At 38.9% G+C, this 23,076-nt stretch overlaps 1 protein-coding gene and 2 long non-coding RNA genes across 3 annotated transcripts; 2 read left to right on the top strand and 1 right to left on the bottom strand.

Moving 5' to 3' along the window:
- Positions 1-286: 286 nt before the first annotated feature.
- LOC113473966 lies at positions 287-12,336 on the bottom strand. Its single transcript, XM_026833519.1, has 3 exons — positions 12,016-12,336; positions 11,765-11,892; positions 287-465 (listed from the first exon to the last, which is right to left on the bottom strand). Exons 1-3 carry the CDS (start codon positions 12,096-12,098, stop codon positions 287-289), a joined length of 390 nt encoding a protein of 129 aa, XP_026689320.1. The 5' UTR covers positions 12,099-12,336.
- Positions 12,337-19,511: 7,175 nt separating this feature from the next.
- Positions 19,512-20,090, top strand: LOC113473974. The gene is made up of 2 exons (XR_003395728.1): positions 19,512-19,656; positions 20,043-20,090. It is a non-coding gene; the product is annotated as an uncharacterized LOC113473974 (long non-coding RNA).
- A 2,356-nt stretch (positions 20,091-22,446) lies between these two features.
- On the top strand, positions 22,447-22,976 carry LOC113473973. The gene is made up of 2 exons (XR_003395727.1): positions 22,447-22,517; positions 22,671-22,976. It is a non-coding gene; the product is annotated as an uncharacterized LOC113473973 (long non-coding RNA).
- Positions 22,977-23,076: the final 100 nt, after the last annotated feature.

Here is a 23,076-nt window from a genome sequence, read left to right as displayed (position 1 = left end):
TTAGCTATTTCTTTGGCAAGGAAATTTCAGGCTGGTATCCTCCCTGTTTGAAGTCCCCTAACCAGACTAAGCTGGTCTACTCCCTGTTTAAAGCCCCCCAGTGAAACCAGTGGTCCAACAACAGCAGAAAAAAGTCCAGTCCCACACATACCCTGAGCACCGGACCAAGAGGTAAATAAACAATAGAATTGCTGGTTTTAGGTATGAATGGTTATAGGTATAAAAAGGTTCATGTGTCACTGAATACATAAATCTAATCAGACATTAGTCCATGCTTCACCATAAATTAAGGTAGGGGGAATAAAAGATCATATACCTGAGTGGACTTATCAATACACAAGGTTGTGTAACAATTTCCATAGACATAATGGTTGGTCTGATTCAATGAAGGCTGCAAGTATATTGTATCAAATGATGCTGTTCTTTTCAGAGCCAGGGTATCACCATAAGATAACTTTGAATTTCCTGTCGAAATGAAAAGGTCAAAACAATATACATGAATAGGTACCTAAGTATTATGTTCAAAGCCATTTGATTTATTACAGTTACTTGTATAATCATGAATAGGTACCTAAGTATTATGTTCAAAGCCATTTGATTTATTACAGTTACTTGACTACTTGTCAGCCAAGGTTAAAATATGTACAATGTATGTACTACCTACCAGTTGCAATACAATCATATAGCTGGTCCTATAAGTTTACAAAGCCAGCCACAAGGTCAAGAATTTATCACATTGGATCAAGTTAAAATGACAAAGGAGTGTTTTGAATGAAAAGCTTCTAGGCATGGCATGAGAACATTAGCTAGTCATTGATAACAAAATGCTATTATTAACGTAATGGTAAGTAACATACTATTAAATACTATTAAATATTAAATATTAAATAGTAACATACTATTAACTGTCCTAGTCCTACCACAATAGTTTAAATACAGCACCTACCTACCTCAACAGTCTATAGTCTAAACACATTTACAGAGCGATATGAGTATTCAAGACAGCATGAGAACCAAAGGGTCAGTCCTTAGAGGACTCTATAGATGAACATTTGGTTCATAGGATTAACATCGCTAGGCCTCATTCCTCAGGATTTGGCCTTGGTTCGGTTTAAACCGTGCTAAGTCAATTCGAAGCAATCATTATCATGGACTACCTAGTCCTAGTTGCAATAAGCCTATCGAGTTCTAGCTGACAGTATAAATAAATAAGTTAAGCCAATCTTTGGAACCATCACGAGTAGATTTATGTTACTGTAGCAACTAGCAAACTAGATACATACTATTATGATATAAGTTGTCCTATAGTCCACCACCGTCCTTTGGTCAACCAATTCTTAAATTTGGGACCTTTTCTTAATTCTCAGAGCCTTTGCTTGGAGTTAGACCATTTTTCTCAGAAAGACGAGACCAAATTTCCCTCTAAAGGCAAGATGGACCTCACGCCTCACGTAGCTCAGTTAGCTTGGAAGCTTGCACGCCTGCCTTGTAAGCGCTAGGTCGCGTGGTATGTTACATTTTCAAGGGAAAAAAATACACTGGAAAAAATTAGACAAACACTAATCTGTAGTTCTGTATCAGTAATCTAGCTGACAGTATAAATAAATAAGTTAAGCCAATCTTTGGAACCATCACGAGTAGATTTATGTTACTGTAGCAACTAGCAAACTAGATTAAGGAGCGCGGTAGCGCTCCGCCCCGCCAAGTCAAGAAAGTTTGACCGCGCTACTAGAGATATTTACATACTATGATATAAGTTGTCCTATAGTCCACCACCGTCCTTTGGTCTACCAATTCTTAAATTTGGGACCTTTTCTTAATTCTTAGAGCCTTTGCTTGGAGTTAGACCATTTTTTCTCAGAAAGACAAGACCAAATTTCCCTCTAAAGGCAAGATGGACCTCACGCCTCACGTAGCTTAGTTAGCTTGGAAGCTTGCACGTCTGCCTTGTAAGCGCTAGGTCGCGAGTTCAATTTCCGTCCGGTTCAAACTTTACCCTAAACAGATAAGGTACTCCTTCTTTCCTCGATTTTGGGACGATAAGACCTTCGTTGTTAAGGTGTGTCCACACATGGTCCACCGGCTGTCGACTGAAAGTTCAATTTCCGTCCGGTTCAAACTTTACCCTAAACAGATAAGGTACTCCTTCTTTCCTCGATTTTGGGACGATAAGACCTTCGTTGTGAAGGTGTGTTCACACATGGTCCACCGGCTGTATGTCGACTGAACCGTCCACACTGCCCACTGCCTTGACAACATATATTGATTTACCTCGTCTATCGACTATGATTGGACACAACTTAGAGTTCTCTCTATCAAAACTTCTGAAGAAGAAAGAATAAGAAAAATGTACTTACTGGTATGATATAAAAAGTGTATTTTTAAACTTGAGATGTGTTATCTACAGTTCTCTCTATCAAAACTTCTGAAGAAGAAAGAATAAGAAAAATGTACTTACTGGTATGATATAAAAAGTGTATTTTTAAACTTGCGATGTGTTATCTTTTTTCTGTTTCTCATTTCTCAAGGCATGCTCACCACGCTTCCTTCTGAGCGACTTGTTTTCTCATGACTTTACGAGTGTAATTACTACGTGGTTGTAAGTAACCCGTCTTGCAACCCAGGATTCCGGGTTCAAGCACCTCTCTAGGTCTGTCCAGATATTCCGTTTCCTACACATATTTCAATCTAGAACTTTTTTGTATTTTTTTTTCTGTTTCTCATTTCTCAAGGCATGCTTACCACGCTTCCTTCTGAGCGACTTGTTTTCTCATGACTTTACGAGTGTAATTACTACGTGGTTGTTAGTAACCCGTCTTGCAACCCAGGGTTCCGGGTTCAAGCACCTCTCTAGGTCTGTCCAGATATTCCGTTTCCTACACATATTTCAATCTAGAACTTTTTTTGTATACCAGAATTTGGCGGGGTGTTTTCGTATTACCGGCTTTGTTTAATCTCTCTTGGATACCTATTTGGTTTTGTTTTATAATCTACTTAAGGCTAAGTTGTTTGTTTTTCTTGGTCATGTAACTTGGAGTTGATGCTGTGAACAATTTCTTTGTATCCTTAGTAGATAGTAGGTACTTTGAATAAATTTATTGCCGCAGATGAAATAACTCATTTAAAATATTATGTAGAAGCCACTGCTGCTGCCGTTGTAATTGCTGCTGACGTTTTTAGGGTTATTGTGTTTCATTTCTCCACTTACACTAATACTTACTCATTTAAAATATTGCTTGACGGATAGGGTTCAGTGGATACGGCACTTCCGCACTGAACACTGAACAGCAATGGAAATACCGTCAAATTTCATTGCAGTAATTGTTCTTACATAAAACGTGTATTAGAATTAGAACCTCCGTGGCCGAGTGGTTAACACACTGATATCCACAAAAGGGTTCAGTGGATACGGCACTTCCGCACTGAACACTGAACAGCAATGGAAATACCGTCAAATTTCATTGCAGTAATTGTTCTTACATTAAACGTGTATTAGAACATCCGTGGCCGAGTGGTCAACACACTGATATCCACAAAAAATGTTGTGAAAAAGCTCTATTTAACCACAAATAATTAATGATTTGATTTCATAACCTTAGATCTTGTAGAAAGACACTGGGTAGGTTTGGTGACACTATAGATAAGTTGCCTCTCTTTTCGATCTACATCTACACCTCTCTATTTACACTCTTTTTAGGACCTCTATTATCTTCCCATTTAACATACCCTAAGAAGTACCTACTTCTCGCATTCAACATACCCTAAGTACCTGATAGAGGGACCTGTAACAACCAAGATCTTATCGTCCCGAAATCGAAGAGAGAAGGACAGGATAGGAGAAAGCCAGCCGTTCATAGAGCGAAAACGAACCTTATCTGTTAAAGCCCGCCCCGGGCTGAAATTGGTCCCGCGACCTAGTGTTTACAAGGCAGGCGCGCTAATGAAACTATAGTGTATTGAAACAATGTCGTAACCTTCTCTTAGAGACCACTTGAAATAACTCAAGAGAAAAAGAAATAGTACGTCAGGTTTAGAGATGGATTTACATAACAAACACTCGAAATACCACTCTAACGTGTGCTTGAGTAAACTAGGTATATCATCTGTAGTCATAATTATGACTTTCAATAAGTCCTTAGTCAATACAGAAAGACATAAAATGATGGCCTGGAAAGAAAACCTTAATGTGTGTACACACATCATAGTCGACCGGCCGTCGATCGACGAGGTGAATCTATGCTGTCGAGGCAGTGGGGACGTGTCAGTCGATATCGATCGATGGAGTCGAGACTTAAAACATGTGCAATTCTGTGCAGTTGTGAATGTTGTGATGCACATTGTAAGTACGTTGAATGCAGGGCTTATGTTTCGTAATGTAGTCTCTCAGTTCCCACCACTAGAATTATTTCCTAGCAATGCACTCTTCTTTATACAGCACGTATGCCAAACGGGCCGTTCGCTTGAGCCCGTTGACTTCCAGAGGTCTCATTTGTGAAGAATTTCGGACATGTTCGTAGTATGTATTACAGTAGAATAGTAGAACGTCAATATAACAAGCCAGGGGAAATCCAAAGTTAACTTTGGTACTTGTGTAAGTTTTACTTATGTACCTACCTAGGTACTTGCTAGGGTTTTCTCTCTTCTTTTTAAGTGGCAGGGTTCTCTTAAAGTGAGATTAATGCGAGGAGGCGTTTAGCTTGTTCAGGAATGTAAGGTAAAAACCCCGTCACTAAAAATTTTACCAGTTCTTAAAAGTTAAAGCAAGCAGTTACAAAGTGAAGTTAAAGCAAGCAGTTACAAAGTGATGTCCTTTAGGACGGTCTATTTTAGTCTGTTGGTCTGTTTCTAGTAGTAGGTAAGTAACTAAGCAGGCGCCATTCTATTCATTTGGTTGATGTGACAATCACTAAATTTATGAGAGGCACAAATAAACGAAAAGGCTGAAGGTATGTTACATTTTCAAGGGAAAAAAATACACTGGAAAAAATTAGACAAACACTAATCTGTAGTTCTGTATCAGTAATCTGTTATGTCAGCTTAAAAATGCTAATGAGATGCAATTTATTGCATTGAGAAATTGCATTCAAAATGCATAGTTGCATACTTGAGGACCTTGGGATGTGAGCGCTCCAACAGCGGAAAAAATTGTAAACAAACTTTTTATCAGCTGACTACCAGGTTGCCAGATGGAGTTCTTATCACTGCTTACGGTCAAAACCCCTTCCCCGCCTATCCACCACGCCAAGCACTGCATTTAGGGCCAGGGCTGATATTTACATTTTAGACTTTGCAAAAGCTATACGTAATTACCTACCTGACTTTCAAAAGGTTTACCTATCTGATTTTGATATTTGGCAGCCTAGCAATAAGCTTGGTTGGTAGCGCGTTTGCCTTGTAAGTTGTAAGTGCTAGGTCTCAGGTTCGATTCTCGCCCGAGGCGTATTTTATTCTGAACGGATGATGTTTAGGTACTTACTCTCGGGAAGTCTGGCTATCTCCTCTCCTGTCTTCTTTGATTTCGGGACGATAAGACCTTAGCAGTTACAGTTCCCTCTATCAAAACAGTTCAAAAGTAATCGCTAAACTAATAGACAGGGACGGACGAATAAACAAAAATCTGGTGTGAACATCACACGACTTTCCTTATCGCCTTATCCTATTGAATGATGCTTATTAGGGTGTTCTACCCTAACTTTTACAATAGGTATCTCTAATCGTTAAGTCGATATAGCTGAAAACCGCCAAAAAGCGGTCAAAATACTGCCAACCGCAGCACCTGCCTCGATAAATCGTTTTATGTTGCATCTTTGTCACATTTGTGAACTACATACCAAATTTCAAGATTATAGCTCATACCGTTCCCGAGATATTGTGAAATTACAACGAAAACTGCCAAAATGCCACCAAGCACCAAGGCCACCAAGCGTTGCACCGGTCTTAACCAAAAGTTTCGTGTCGCATCCTTGTCACATTGGACAGTTACATACCAAATTTCAAGTCTCTAGCTCTTACCGTTCTCGAGATATATCTTGTTTACAGACAGCGAAAACTGCCAAAATGCCACCAAGGCCACCAAGCGTTGCACCGGTCTTAACCAAAAGTTTCGTATCGCATCCTTGTCACATTGGACAGCTACATACCAAATTTCAAGTCTCTAGCTCTTACCGTTCTCGAGATATATCTTGTTTACAGACAGACACACACACACGGACCAATGGCTGAAACTTTGGATTTAGGCTCTATTAGGGACCTCAAAACGTGTTTTGGCACTAAAAACTGACCATCAAAAAATTGACCCAATTACATTACTTTCCTTATTCTATACGTTTCCTACCATATTTCAATCTAGAACTTTTTTTGTATACCAGAATTTGGCGGGGTGTTTTTGTATTACCGGCTTTGTTTAATCTTTCTTGGGTACCTATTTGGTTTTGTTTTATAATCTACTTAAGTAAGGCTAAGTTGTTTGTTTTTCTTGGTCATGTAACTTGGAGTTGATGCTGTGAACAATTTCTTTGGTATACTTAGTAGATAGTAGGTACTTTAAATAAATTTATTGCCGCAGATGAAATAACTCATTTAAAATATTGCTTGACGGATAGGGTTCAGTGGATATACGGCACTTCCGCACTGAACAGCAATGGAAATACCGTCAAATTTCATTGCAGTAATTGTTCTTACATAAAACGTGTATTAGAATTAGAACCTCCGTGGCCGAGTGGTTAACACACTGATATCCACCCCTCAAACGTGTTTGTTGTTTTTGTTTTTTACCTATCGATTTTTTTTATTTTTTTTTTTTTTTAAATCAGTCGTGAATTTACAGCTGTGCGCTGTGCAGTGTGCTGCTGTGCTAGGCTGTGGGTCTGATTGTAAATTGAACTTTCGAAGAACCTGAACTTTTGAAGTTGAAGTGTTATCTTGAGAGGATAAAAAATAATAAAATATCAGAGTACTCGTAGGTAAATCTAAGTAGTTGAAATAAATATCCGTTGTGAGTCTTTTATGGTATCTCTTCCAGTATTTGTACCCTTTGAAAAGAAGAAAACAGGATTTTGAAAGTTGTTTTTGTCAAAGTTCAAAAAGAAAACCAGTGAAGTTTTTGCTGAATCCGAGGCAGGATTTCCCAATTTCATAACCTCATCTTCTGTTCAATTTATTCCGTAACTATTATTAATAAAGTGACCTTTGGATCCAGACCAAAGATTGCAGAACAAACTGACATTTCAAAGTTCATCATAAAGTGTTTGGCTTGATTGGTTCTATTCATTGTTGGTAAGTTGAACTTTTCAGTACCTACTCTATTTTCAGTTATAAAGCTTTGTTCTCACTTGCTTTGTATTTGTCAGTAATATCTGAGTACTTATTTGAATATCTACTACATTTGATCAGGTAATTATGCATAAGTCACGTCCGTGGAAAAGAAAAGCTCCTTTTTGTATTTAACCTAACCCTATAATAACACTGGTCACTGCTTGTTAGTGCCAGTTCCTTTGGTAGCAATATTCCACGGATGTGACTTCTGCATAAGTACCCTTATTTGAATACCTACTACATTTGACTACATACTCACTTGTCTAAGTAGTCAGTGGTTTTGTGAACTGGAGAACTCATTTAGAAAAGGTCCACTATGGGGTCCCTACTGTTGGTACTATCAGGCCCAAAATCTATTCAGATAATTCCCTCTGTGTTGAAGATATTTGCCAAATGAGGGTAAAATTAGCTCACAATACTAATTCGGAAAGAAAGTGAATGTGAAGACTTATCTAATCAAGAGCTGTTAACTGAACTCTTGAATTGAATTAAGTAGGTACTTGTGTAGGTACCTACTTTATTATTGGTCCAGTTTTATGATTTAATTAATCATTTATTGTTGCCTGAGAGAAGGGATCCATGGCTTGGCACACTGCTTCCTAATCTACCCATGTAGGTGCCAACTTTACCCCCAGTGTTTGAAGTGTTTATTTTGAAAAGTTATTGGTTTGCACTAAGGGCCATTCACAGTTCAAGTAGCTACCAGACCATGTGGGTAACTTGATTAAATTGGCCCCTCATCACTTGTTAGCTAAATCCCCTTTAGGAATGAGCTATTTTTTCATTGTACTTTTCAATACTAGGTATTTCCAACTAGGTATGTACATGCATATCATTTTGCTTTATGGGACAAAAATTACAGTTTCTTTGAGGATCTTGGGGTATAGGGATGTTTAGCTCTGCTTGTGCTTAGTAAATGAACCTCTGTCCCAGCAAGAGTTCAAACTCAGTATCTTCTGGTTGGGAGTCATAGCTCTTAACCACTCAGCCACAGAGTTATTAGAATATTTTTTGCATCATTTATTTTATTCATAAAAAGGTTATACCTAGGTATTTCAATTCTACTTTAGTATTCTATTTTCTGCTATATTCTTCTATTCTTCTTCTAAGTTGAATTATATATCTCAAGTCTACCTACTTACAGTATGTACCTACTTATTCAAAATTTAAAAATACAAAACGAAGAAAAACAAAACAAGGTTCGTACATATAAGTGTATAAAATGTAATAAATTAACATGAGCCAGGCTGTGTGGCACGATTTCCAACGCTTGCGACTTGTGTGTGATCTCGGATTATAAGACTTTTATTAGTAGATAAATAAAATTCTAGTGCCGCTTGTTAGGAGACAGTCATTGTGAATGGTAGTGGTAGTAGTGAATAGTATCAATAGTGTTATTGTACTACTGGTAATGCCATTCACTCGGTTCCTACGTTTCAAGGAAGAAAGGGGTTTTGTAGTTTTATTGGATTGTTTGACTACTAGATCGATTTTTAGGATTTTGATGTCTTGCAGTTTGTACTCGTAGACTCGGTTCCTACGTTTCAAGGAAGAAAGGGGTTTTGTAGTTTTATTGGATTGTTTGACTACTAGATCGATTTTTAGGATTTTGATGTGGTCTTGCAGTTTGTACTCGTATAGCTTTGTTTTTTCCTAGTCCCACTCTACTATGGATAGGACTGAAACGTCCTATTTGTCTAAAATTTCAAGATCATTTGAATTATTTTGAAATATGCTGTGCAAGAAGCAAAAAAGAGGCTATGATTTTGAGTTTGATTCATAGGAATGGGATCATCAAACAAAACTCCAAGTGCTCGTTCATACGAACATGTATTGTAGATATATCTACTTAACAAAATAATTACTTTGAAAAACAATCGTTACCAAGTATTATACCTTCCCAGAACGGTTCATAACTTTGTTATCATTATTCGTACAATGCAGCAATCATATAGGCTATGATTTTGAGTTTGATTCATAGGAATGGGATCATCAAACAAAACTCCAAGTGCTCGTTCATACGAACATGTATTGTAGATATCTACTTAACAAAATAATTACTTTGAAAAACAATCGTTACCAAGTATCTTATACCTTCCCAGAACGGTTCATAACTTTGTTGTCATTATTCGTACAATGCAGCAATATCATGAGGCTATTTAGTGTCTTGGTGTTCGTCCTACAGGTGAAGTCGAATTGGAAATACTTCATCTGTTAACAAGGCAGGGAAGACAGAGTGTTAATTACACCAAGTGTTTATTGTTATTGGGTTATTTTGTGTTGCTGCTCTGAATATCGCCACATATCATGAGGCTATTTAGTGTCTTGGTGTTCGTCCTACAGGTGAAGTCGAATTGGAAATACTTCATCTGTTAACAAGGCAGGGAAGAAGAGGGTAACAAGAAGTGATATTCAACACTCTACTTAAATTTGATTTAAAATTAATGTACCTACCTCGGTGGTGTAGTGGTCAAGGCGCTCGGGTAACAAGAAGTGATATTCAACACTCTACTTGAATTTGATTTAAAATTAATGTACCTACCTCGGTGGTGTAGTGGTCACGGCGCTCGCCTGGCAAATAGGAGGGCGTGCGCTAACTAGGCTGGCTATCCAGCTTTTGAACACTAGAGTTCTTGAAGTAATCCTAAAGACATCATTTTAGAAAATACTTGGATCCTAATGTGGGTTGGACACTTTTTCACTTCCTTTAGAGTAGTTTAGAGTACCTAGTTCCTCCATCCACCCCCAGTGGGCGATTCAAACAAAGGCTGGCTTTCCCCTCAACCCCCCTGAAGACTGAAAGTTTCACTCAAAAACAATGGAAACTTTACAGTAAACACAGAAGAAAAGGAAATACTCGTTGACACCGTACACACCCTGGGCAATTACCCGCGAGCTTGGATGTCATAAAGCTTGCACAGTTTGCACAGGGCTACACAGACTCCCTGCAGAGCAAAGCGTGCACCAGGCTGTGTGGCACAATTTCCAACGCTTGCGACTTGTGTGTGATCTCGGATTATACGACTTTTATTAGTAGATAAATAAAATTCTAGTGCCGCTTGTTAGGAGACAGTCATTGTCAATGGTAGTGGTAGTCAGTAGTGAATAGTATCGATAGTGTTATTGTACTACTGGTTATGCCATTCACTCGGTTCCTACGTCTCAAGGAAGAAAGGGGTTTTGTAGTTTTATTGGACTGTTTGACCACTAGATCGATTTTTAGGATGCAAGATTTTGATGTGGTTTTGCAGTGTGTACTCGTATAGCTTTGTTTTTTCCTAGTCCCACTCTACTATGGATAGGACTGAAACGTCCTAATTTGTCTAAAAATTTCAAGATCATCATTTGAATTATTTTGAAATATGCTGTGCAAGAAGCAAAAAAGAGCCTATGATTTTGAGTTTGATTCATAGGAATGGGATCGTCAAACAAAAAACTCCAAGTGCTCGTTCATACGAACATGTATTGTAGATATATCTACTTAACAAAATAATTACTTTGAAAAATAAGCGTTACCAAGTATTATACCTTCCCAGAACGGTTCATAACTTTGTTATCATTATTCGTACAATGCAGCAATCATATTCAAGACAAACTTGAACTCAAAACCATCACCAAGAATCAGACTCTGAAATCAGCTTGCACCGTCATCTACAACAACCTGAGACTGCCCAACATTCAGACCGTTACTTGTCTACTTGTCAGCCAAGGTTAAAATACAATGTATGTACTACCTACCAGTTGCAATACAATCATATAGCTGGTCCTATAAGTTTGCAAAGCCAGCCACAAGGTCAAGCATTTATCACTTAGGATCAAGTTAAAATGACAAAGCAGTGTTTTGAATGAAAAGCTTCTAGGCATGGCATGAGAACATTAGCTAGTTATTGATAACAAAATGCTATTATTAATGTAATGGTAAGTAACATAGGTACTATTAAATAGTGGGGATTAACTGTCCTACCACAACAGTTTAAATACAGCACCTACCTACCTCAGCAGTAGGTATATAGTCTAAACACATTTACAGAGCGATATGGGTATTCAAGACAGCATGAGAAACAAAGGGTCAGTCCTTAGAGGACTTTGAAGTCTCTATAGATGAGGGTAATTCATTACAAATATTTGTACAATTTATCACAAGCATAGAAATGTCACATGATGTTGTAAGACAAACAGCCAGGTCTACAATCTCATTAATATGTTTGTCAACCTCTAGAACACTCAGAGATTAAACACAAATGGTCTAGAATCACACCCAGAAAAGTTGACAAGGACCTCAATGTCAGATTGTATATCCAGCTAAATATGTTTGTCAACCTCTAGAACACTCAGAGATTAAACACAAATGGTCTAGAAACACACCCAGAAAAGTTGACAAGGATCTCAATGTCAGATTGTAGATCCAGCTATACAAATCTTAATGAAACAGCAAATATCGGTAACCTACCTCTGTTCAGGGCTCCAGGACTCCGCAACCCAGACTCTAGATAAGCTCGATTTTTCCAACTGATGGTCGGAGACAGTAAACATGGACTACTGTTTTCACTCTTCCAATTCACACCCGAGGCATCTTTGGTGACACTGGTGATGGGCAACACAGCTTTCAGTGGTTGAGGCCTCGGTGAACTTTTGGAAACTGGTGAGCTGGTTTGAGCCATAATGACAATCACTAAATTTATGAGAGGCACAAATAGTTTGGTGACACTGGTGATGGGCAACACAGCTTTCAGTGGTTGAGGCCTCGGTGAACTTTTGGAAACTGGTGAGCTGGTTTGAGCCATAGTGACAATCACTAAATTTATGAGAGGCACAAATAAACGAAAAGGCTGAAGGTATGTTACATTTTCAAGGGAAAAAAATACACTGGAAAAAATTAGACAAACACTAATCTGTAGTTCTGTATCAGTAATCTGTTATGTTATGTCAGCTTAAAAATGCTAATGAGATGCAATTTATTGCATTGAGAAATTGCATTCAAAATGCATAGTTGCATACTTCACATACTTGAGGACCTTGGGATGTGAGCGCTCCAACAGCGGAAAAAATTGTAAACAAACTTTTTATCAGCTGACTACCAGGTTGCCAGATGGAGTTCTTATCACTGCTTACGGTCAAAACCCCTTCCCGGCCTATCCACCACGCCAAGCACTGCATTTAGGGCCAGGGCTGATATTTACATTTTAGACTTTGCAAAAGCTATACGTAGTTACCTACCTGACTTTCAAAAGGTTTACCTATCTGATTTTGATATTTGGCAGCCTAGCAATAAGCTTGGTTGGTAGCGCGTTTGCCTTTGTAAGTTGTAAGTGCTAGGTCTCAGGTTCGATTCTCGCCCGAGGCGTATTTTATGCTGAACGGATGATGTTTATTCTCGGAAAGTCTGGCTATCTCCTCTCCTGTCTTCTTTGATTTCGGGACGATAAGACCTTAGCAGTTACAGTTCCCTCTATCAAAACAGTTCAAAAGTAATCGCGAAATTAATAGACAGTGGACGGACGAATAAAGTGAATAAACAAAAATCTGGTGTGAACATCACAGGACTTTCCTTATCCTGTTGAATGATGATTATTAGGGTGTTCTTCTACCCTAACTTTTACAACATCTCTAACCGTTAAGTCGATAATAGCTGAAAACCGCCAAAAAACGGTCGAAACCCGCCAAAAAGCGGTCAAAATACCGCCACCCGCAGCACCTGCCTCGATCAATCGTTTTATGTTGCATCTTTGTCACATTTGTGAACTACATACCAAATTTCAAGATTAGGTATATTAGCTCATACCGTTCCCAAGATATTGTAAAATTACAACGAAAACTGCCAAAATGCCACCAAGGCCACCAAGCGTTGCACCGGTCTTAACCAAAAGTTTCGTATCGCATCCTTGTCACATTGGACAACTACATAGGTACATACCAAATTTCAAGTCTCTAGCTCTTACCGTTCTCGAGCTATAATTAATTATCTTGTTTACAGACAGCAGACAGACACACACACGGACCAATCGCTGAAACTTTAAATTTAGGTTCTAGGGACCTCAAAACGTGTTTTTGCACTAAAATCTGACCATCAAAAATTTGACCCGATTACATTACTTTCCTTATCCTATGCACGACACACGGACCAATGGCTGAAACTTTGGATTTAGGCTCTAGGGACCTCAAAACGTGTTTTGGCACTAAAAAGTGACCATCAAAAAATTGACCCAATTACATTACTTTCCTTATCCTATAGGATGCAGAATCATCGTCAGAATCAAAATGCAGAATCGTCGAAAACTCAATAACTTCCAACTCGCTTCGTTCACTCAATAGCCGGAAAAATTTAGCAGTAATTTTGAACATGGCAACACTGTTATCCCTTCTTTTATCTCCTAATGTAGGGGAAAATTTCCCCTCAAACGTGTTTGTTGTTTTTGTTTTTTACCTATCGATTTTTTTTATTTTTTTTTTTTTTTAAATCAGTCGTGAATTTACAGCTGTGCGCTGTGCAGTGTGCTGCTGTGCTAGGCTGTGGGTCTGATTGTAAATTGAACTTTCGAAGAACCTGAACTTTTGAAGTTGAAGTGTTATCTTGAGAGGATAAAAAATAATAAAATATCAGAGTACTCGTAGGTAAATCTAAGTAGTTGAAATAAATATCCGTTGTGAGTCTTTTATGGTATCTCTTCCAGTATTTGTACCCTTTGAAAAGAAGAAAACAGGATTTTGAAAGTTGTTTTTGTCAAAGTTCAAAAAGAAAACCAGTGAAGTGTTTGCTGAAACTGAGGCAGGATTTCCCAATTTCATAACCTCATCTTCTGTTCAATTTATCCCGTAACTATTATTAATAAAGTGACCTTTGGATCCAGACCAAAGATTGCAGATCAAACTGACATTTCAAAGTTCATCTTAAAGTGTTTGGCTTGACTGGTTCTATTCATTGTTGGTAAGTTGAACTTTTCAGTACCTACTCTATTTTCAGTTATAAAGCTTTGTTCTCACTTGCTTGGTATTTGTCATTAATATCTGAGTATTTATTTGAATACCTGCTACATTTGACTATATACTCACTTATCTAAGTAGTCAGTGGTTTTGTGAACTGGAGAACTCATTTAGAAAAGGTCCACTATGGGGTCCCTACTGTTGGTACTATCAGGCCCAAAATCTATTCAGATAATTCCCTCTGTGTTGAAGATATTTGCCAAATTCGGGTAAAATTAGCTCACAATACTACCTAATTTGGAAAAAAAGTGAATGTGAAGACTTATCTAATCAAGAGCTGTTACTGAACTCTTGAATTGAGTTAAGTACTTGTGTACCTACTTTATTATTGGTCCAGTTTTATGATTTAATTTTTATAATATAAGATTAATCATCTATTGTTGCCTGAGAGAAGGGATCCATGGCTTGGCACACTACTTCCTAATCTACCCATGTAGGTGCCAACTTTTTTTTTTTAAGAGGTTTGACAGAGGGAACTGTAACTGGTAACTGCTAGGGTCTTATCATCCCAAAATCAAAGAGAGAAGGAAGACAAGATAGGAGGAAAGCCAGCCATTCCAAGAACAAACATCCCATCAGGATAAAATCTGCCCCGGGCGGGAATCGAACCCGCGGCCTAGCACTTACAAGGCAGACATGCCACCAACCAATATTTTGATAAGTTATTGGTTTGCACTAAAGGCCATTCACAGTCTATGTAGCTACCAGACCATGTGGTTAACTTGATTAAATTGGCCCCTCATCACTTGTTAGCTAAATCCCCTTTGGTAATGAGCTATTTTTTTTATTGTATATTTCAATACTAGGTATTTCCAACTATGTACATGCATATCATTTTCCTTTATGGGACAAAAATTACTGTTTCTTTGAGGATCTTGGTGTACAGGGATGTTTAGCTCTGCTTGTTCTTAGTAAATGAACCCCCCCCCCCTCTGTCCCAGCAAGAGTTCAAACTCAGTATCTTCTTTTTCTTAGTAAATGCCCCCCCCCCCTTCAACCCCCCTGTGAACAACCCTGTTCGCACACCCAAGTAAATGCTTAATTGCAGAATATGAGTGTCATTGTCCAAAACCTATTTGGACAATGACAGAGTTCTGTAGCTCACACTAGAGGTACTTGAACACTGAAGATCCAAGGTTCAATTCCTAGCAAAGTCCAAGTTTTTTTTTCTTCAATTTGATTAGGTACCTCCATAACTTCTGTCCCAGCAAGAGTTCAAACTCAGTATCTTCTGGTTGGGAGTCATAGCTCTTAACCACTCAGCCACAGAGTTATTAGAATATTTTTTTCATCATTTATTTTATTCATAAAAAGGTTAAATACCTAGGTATTTCAATTCTACTTTAGTATTCTATTTTCTGCTATATTCTTCTTCTAAGTTGAATTATATATCTCAAGTCTACCTACTTACAGTATGTATGTACCATTGTATGTACCTACTTATTCTATTTCTGCTATATCTCAAGTCAAAATCGTCTTGCTTTGTTTTGCTGGTCAGTTCTTTCCCTCTCCTCTTCTCTGTCCACACAAGCTATTGTTTACTGAAGTGAATGTTGTCACGTAATATGAGAGGTACCTACTCATTTATTTGAGAGTAGGTAGAATGGTAGATACTTAGATACCTAGGTATATTAATTACCTCGTAGGCCAGTGGTTGCCAAATGAGGGTGTTGTGGCACCTTAGAGTACTTAATTTCTGTGTCTGTCAGATGGGCAAGGTATGATAAGTACCTATATTATGGTGTTGGAATAGTGGGATACGGGAGTGAGAAAAGCGGGTTAAACCCAAGGGTTTAAAATTCAAACCCTTGGACTTGGGTGTATCTGGACTCCACTCATGTTCTCTAGACTAGTCTAGACTTCAGACCCTAGACTACCAAGAGATTATGCAAGACTTATTAGGGGGGAATACGGGAGTGGGAAAAGCGGGTTAAACCCAAGGGTTTAAAATTCAAACCCTTGGACGCCCAGAAACAATATCTGGACTCCACCTATGTCCTCTAGACTTGAGACCCTAGACTACCAAGAGAATATGCAAGACTTATTAGGGGGGAAATAGACCACAAATGAGTTCCTGGAACACTAAAGATATAACTTGTCACTTGGTCTTGGAACTCTATACCTTGCCAGGGCGCCACCAAAAAGTTTGTCGCTGAAAAAGGGTTGCCTTTTTCCCTGAGTAGGGCATGGAAAAGGAAAGGGTGGGGCAGGGGTAAGGAAAAGGTGGGGCAGGGGTAAGACACAAAAGGATTGAGAACCCCTACTTAAAACATGTGCAATTCTGTGTAGTTGTGAATGTTGTGATGCACATTGTAAGTACGTTGAATGCAGGGCTTATGTTTCGTAATGTATATTCTCTCAAGATATAACTTGTCACTTGGTCTTGGAACTCTATACCTTGCCAGGGCGCCACCAAAAAGTTTGTCGCTGAAAAAGGGTTGCCTTTTTTCCTGAGTAGGGCATGGAAAAGGAAAGGGTGGGGCAGGGGTAAGACACAAAAGGATTGAGAACCACTACTTAAAACATGTGCAATTCTGTGCAGTTGTGAATGTTGTGATGCACATTGTAAGTACGTTGAATACAGGGCTTATGTTTCGTAATGTAGTCTCTGAGTTCCCACCACTATAATTATTTCCTAGCAATGTACTCTTCTTTATACAGCACGTATGCCAAACGGGCCGTTCGCTTGAGCCCGTTATAGCAATGCACTCTTCTTTATACAGCACGTATGCCAAACGGGCCGTTCGCTTGAGCCCGTTGACTTCCAGAGGTCTCATTTGTGAAGAGCAAATTTCGGACATGTTCGTAGTATGTATTACAGTAGAACGTCAATATAACAAGCCAGGGGAAATCCAAAGTTACATAAGTTTTACTTGGTACCTACTTATCTACCTAGCCTAGGAACTTGCTGGGGTTTTCTCTCTTCTTTTTAAGTGGCAGGGTTCTCTTGAAGTGAGATTAATGCGAGGAGGCGTTTAGCTTGTTTGGGAATGTAAGGTAAAAACCCCGTCACTAAAAACTTTACCAGTTCTTAAAGTGAAGTTAAAGCAAGCAGTTATAAAGTGAAGTTAAAGCAAGCAGTTATAAAGTGAAGTTCTGAAGTGAATGTTGTCACGTAATATGAGAGGTACCTACTCATTTATTTGAGAGTAGGTAGATACCTGGGTATATTAATTACCTCGTAGACCAGTGGTTGCCAAATGGGGGTGTTGTGGCACCTTAGAGTACTTACTTTCTGTGTCTGTCAGATGGGCAAGGTATGATAAGTACCTATATTAGGGTGTTGAAAGTGAAGTTAAAGCAAGCAGTTACAAAGTGAAGTTAAAGCAAGCAGTTACAAAGTGATGTCCTTTAGGACGGTCTATTTTAGTCTGCTGGTCTGTTTCTAGTAGGTAAGTAACCAAGTAGGCGCCATTCTATTCATTTGGTTCATAGGATTAACATCGCTAGGCCTCATTCCTCAGGATTTGGCCTTGGTTCGGTTTAAACCGTGCTAAGTCAATTCCAAGCAATCATTATCATGGACTGCCTAGTCCTAGTTGCAATAAGCCTATCGAGTTCTAGCTGACAGTATAAATAAATAAGTTAAGCCAATCTTTGGAACCATCACGAGTAGACTTATGTTACTGTAGCAACTAGCAAACTAGATACATACTATGATATAAGTTGTCCTATAGTCCACCACCGTCCTTTGGTCAACCAATTCTTAAATTTGGGACCTTTTCTTAATTCTCAGAGCCTTTGCTTGGAGTTAGACCATTTTTTCTCAGAAAGACGAGACCAAATTTCCCTCTAAAGGCAAGATGGACCTCACGCCTCACGTAGCTTAGTTAGCTTGGAAGCTTGCACGCCTGCCTTGTAAGCGCTAGGTCGCGAGTTCAATTTCCGTCCGGTTCAAACTTTACCCTAAACAGATAAGGTACTCCTTCTTTCCTCGATTTCGGGACGATAAGACCTTCGTTGTTAAGGTGTGTCCACACATGGTCCACCGGCTGTCGACCGATGTCGACTGAACCGTCCACACTGCCTTGACAACATAGATTCACCTCGTCTATCGACTATGTTTGGACACAACTTTACAGTTCTCTCTATCAAAACTTCTGAAGAAGAAAGAATAAGAAAAATGTACTTACTGGTATGATATAAAAAGTATATTTTTAAACTTGAGATGTGTTATCTTTTTTTTCTGTTTCTCATTTCTCAAGGCATGCTTACCACGCTTCCTTCTGAGCGACTTGTTTTCTCATGACTTTACGAGTGTAATTACTACGTGGTTGTTAGTAACCCGTCTTGCAACCCAGGGTTCCGGGTTCAAGCACCTCTCTAGGTCTGTCCAGATATTCCGTTTCCTACACATATTTGAGGACTATCCGCCACTCAAACCGAGCTTGACGTTCACGCTACGACCCAGCACCGGCTCCGCCTTCTATTCAATATCCACCAATAGCGATCTAGATGCAACACTAGCGCCGAGAACCAGCCTGGTGGCGGAAACTGGAACTGACGAGGCATCGGGGTCGGGCACCAAAGTACAAAAATAAACGCGCTTCCCTTCTTCCCCCTCTGTTTTTCCTTGGTGGTGTAGTGGTTAGGACGCTCGCCTGGCAATCAGGAGAACATGGGTTCCATCCCAGCTGAGGAATGGAATAGGTGTGTTTTCTTTTCGGGAAACTGTCCACTGAACAATTGACCACTGACCATTGGAAAATTGATCACCGACCACTGGAAAATTTGACTACTGCTTCGAACTGAATGGAGCGGTAATTAATTTTCCAGTGGTCAGTTTCCCGAAAGAAAAATACACCTAATTTTGTCCATTTGACCTTGTCTTAGTTGGCTTAGTGGTCAAAGTGCTTAGGTGTGTTCAAATGATTGGAAGTCCGTGGGTTCAATCCCAGCCTAGGAATAGAATTTCGTTCACTAATCTACTTCGATAGGGTAGTGGTCAAGGTATCTGCTTGGTAATCAAGGGGACGCTGGTTCAATCCCAGTCGAAGTATGAAATTTTATCCCTTTACCTACCTCGGTAGTGTGGCGGTTAAAAACTTATAGGACCAGCTATATGATTGTATTGCAACTGGTAGGTAGTACATACATTGTATTTTAACCTTGGCTGACAAGTAGTCAAGTAACTGTAATAAATCAAATGGCTTTGAACATAATACTTAGGTACCTATTCATGATTATTGTTTTGACCTTTTCATTTCGACAGGAAATTCAAAGTTATCATACGGTGATACCCTGGCTCTGAAAAGAACAGCATCATTTGATACAATATACTTGCAGCCATCATTGAATCAGACCAACCATTATGTCTATGGAAATTGTTACACAACCTTGTGTATTGATAAGTCCACTCAGGTATATGATCTTTCATTCCCCCTACCTTAATTTATGGTGAAGCATGGACTAATGTCTGATTAGATTTATGTATTCAGTGACACACGAACCTTTTTATACCTATAACCATTCATACCTAAAACCAGCAATTTTATTGTTTATTTACCTCTTGGTCCGGTGCTCAGGGTATGTATGGGACCAGACTTTCTTCTGCTGTTGTTGGACCACTGGTTTCACTGGGGGCTTTAAACAGGGAGTAGACCAGCTTAGTCTGGCTAGGGCACTTCAAACAGGGAGAATACCAGCCTGAAATTTCCTTGCCAAAGAAATAGCTAATGCTGAATGTGAAGGGCATCCACTCAAAAAAAAAACAAACAAACTAATTTTCCACACATTTATTTTCACAGACTTTTGATGGAGGTTGCAGACTCAAATATGACAGTATTAGTGATGAAGAAAAGGTGGACAAGTTTTTCCGTCATAGGTGAGTTTTGGGCTCTCATATCTGTACATTCTTCACTCCTCAGAGGTTTCTCATATTCTTCTTACTCAAAGAATGAATCCATATGAGGCTTTAGAAAGTCCAATATGGGTTGAATATATTACCTTTCCTTACCAAATTTCATCAAAATCTATGGGTGTGAGAAAAAACATGAGATGAACTTATCATTTTCACAAAAAAAAAAAAAAAACAAAAAAACAAAACAAACAAACAAACTTTTCACTTTGTTTCCTTAGCTATGTTTGCCCACCACTACTTATTTTTTCGGGCGAATGTAAATTCCCCCGATTTCATGTAAATTCCCCCGATTTCAAAATTACTTCCTGTAGGGTCATATGTAAATTCCCCCGATTACGAAAAAAAAAAAGGTATTTGTAAACTCCCCCGATGGTAGAACCTGGATTTAACTTTCTTTCTGATGCTATTTATTTGAGCATATGAAAGTTTCTGAAGACTAAGTCATCATCTATATATATAAAAGAGAAATATGTCATGTACTAAAATCTCCTGGAGCCAGAGAGCTTTTCAAAATTAGACCGGACTCTCAGAGAGTCAATTCGTTCCAAGAACGTCAGTTCCTTCCGACTGTTAAATTTCGCCTCGGATGGAAATCAAACTCGCGACCTAGTGCTTTATTTTCCAAACCAACTAGTCAGGCATTTGCATTTAGCTTTCATTTTCAATCCAACCACTGCCTATTGATGTTATGACGAAAGTAGAGGTTGGTGGAGGGACTTACCTTTCTTTTGATTGAAGGAGAACAGGTCATCGAGGAACTCTTTCCGTTTGGGCTCGTCACTTAGCTCGTACAACTGTAAGAAGAAGAGGAAGAAACACAAAGTTTGTTAAAATTGATGTCAACACAAGGAATAGGGTACTGGAAGAGGAAGGGGAAGACACAAAAAGTTTGTTAAAATTGATGTCAAAACGAAGAATAGGTTGCTGACCATGATGTCTTCAAAGTAGGACTTCCTGGATCTTCCTCTCGGTCTTCTTCCTTCTACTTTCCCTTCCAGTATGTTAGTGATGAAATCATTATGCCTCAGCAGATGTCCCTTACAGCAGAAGACTAAGTATTGCATCCGTAAAAACATGAAGATTTGGATGCGAAGAATTAAAATATTTAGAGAGATGTGAATGAAATGACTTATAATTTCAGATTTTTACCACGCTCACTTGTCAGAAATTTAATAGTTGACATAATGATGTCCAAAACCAAACTAATAGGTAATTAAACATGAAATGTCCAAATCATTGTTTATCACACATTTTCCCCTTTCTATCTTCAAGTATCGGGGAAATTTATATAGTACACATTTCGGGGGAGTTTACCATTTGAGACTCAGGTAGTCGATTTCATTTTCGGGGGAATTTACATCCGGAAATGAGGACCCTTAAAAAAATCGGGGGAATTTACATACAGCCATGTAAACTCCCCCGATGGTAGAACCTGGATTTAACTTTCTTTCTGATGCTATTTATTTGAACATATGAAAGTTTCTGAAGACTAAGTCATCATCTATATATATATAAAAGAGAAATATGTCATGTACTAAAAGAACTGCCTTGTCGTTGTAGCCAATCTGATCTGTCCATAGCTGATCTGTTGAGTTGACTGTATGAGTTGCAGTCCATGAGTTTCATAATGTCCTGGAATTTTATCCTCAATATAATTTGAGAATTTGACCACAATAATAGTAGTAGCCTTCTGCTAGAGTAAAAGGACTTTTCAGTCCTATACAAGCAGCATAAAAAATAAGCACGAGAAGAAGACACAGGACGAGCCAATTAAACATGACCAGAGACCATCACCCTGGTGTATGGCTGATAGAAGAGATATTTTCTCTATTTTGTCATCACCTTTCGGCTTTAGCTAAACCCGCTACATTAACAACAACATTATTAATAATCCAATAACTGAACAATTGACCACTGACCATTGGAAAATTGATCACCGACCACTGGAAAATTTGACTACTGCTTCGAACTGAATGGAGCGGTAATCAATTTCCAGTGGTCAGTTTCCCGAAAGAAAAATACACCTAATTTTTTCCATTTGACCTTGTCTTAGGTGGCTTAGTGGTCAAAGTGCTTAGGTGTGTTCAAATGATTGGAAGTCCGTGGGTTCAATCCCAGCCTAGGAATAGAATTTCGTTCACTGATCTACTTTGGTAGAGTAGTGGTCAAGGTATCTGCTTGGTAATCCAGGGGACGCTGGTTCAATCCCAGCCGAAGTATGAAATTTTATCCCTTTACCTACCTCGGTAGTGTGGTGGTTAAGGCTCCCAGGTATGTAAGGTAATCAGGAGTCCTTGGGTTCAATGCCAGCCGAGGTATTAAATTTTGTCTACTCACGTACCTTAGGTGTGTAGTGGCCAAGGTGCCCGCCTGGTAATCAAGAGGACGCTGGTTCACTCCCAGTCGAGAAATAGAAGTTTGTCCTTTTTACCTTATCTTAGGTGACGTAGTGGTCAAGGTCCCCGCCCGGTAATCAGGAGGTTGTGGGTTCGATTCTATCCAAAGTATGGCCAAGGTGCCCGCCTGGTAATCAAGAGGACGCTGGTTCACTCCCAGTCGAGAAATAGAAGTTTGTCCTTTTTACCTTATCTTAGGTGGCGTAGTGGTCAAGGTCCCCGCCTGGTAATCAGGAGGTTGTGGGTTCGATTCTATCCAAAGTATGGGTAATTAGAAGTACAGAAGAACCAGTTAGTACAAGAGCTTATTCGTTTATTTTTAGGTTGTTTAAAATTTTCACTTCTTCCTATTCTGTCTAAGTGTTCCTCCCTCTCTTCCTCTCCCTTCCCTTCCCTTTCTCTGTCTCTTATGGCCCAGGGTCGCAATCTGAGGTTAAACATGTTTAACTCTGACGTTAAACATGTTTAAGTAAGTTAAACATGTTCAAGTCTAAGTTAAACATGTTTAAGTAAGTTAAACATGTT

Source organism: Diaphorina citri, unplaced genomic scaffold, assembly GCF_000475195.1.
Source record: "Diaphorina citri unplaced genomic scaffold, Diaci psyllid genome assembly version 1.1 scaffold98, whole genome shotgun sequence".
Lineage (NCBI taxonomy): Eukaryota > Metazoa > Arthropoda > Insecta > Hemiptera > Psyllidae > Diaphorina > Diaphorina citri.
Note: the sequence above shows the minus strand (reverse complement) of the source record. Positions and strands in the feature narration are given on the sequence as shown.

Bases quoted from the DNA above. Each gene is read 5' to 3' on its own strand.
- LOC113473966 (XM_026833519.1), bottom strand. From the start codon at position 12,098: ATGGCTCAAACCAGCTCACCAGTTTCCAAAAGTTCACCGAGGCCTCAA. The intron at 11,893-12,015 runs CAAACTATTTGT...CACCAGTGTCAC, and splicing joins TTGCCCATCACCAGTGTCAC to CAAAGATGCCTCGGGTGTGA. The intron at 466-11,764 runs GTAGGTTACCGA...TCATTTCGACAG, and splicing joins TCCTGGAGCCCTGAACAGAG to GAAATTCAAAGTTATCTTAT.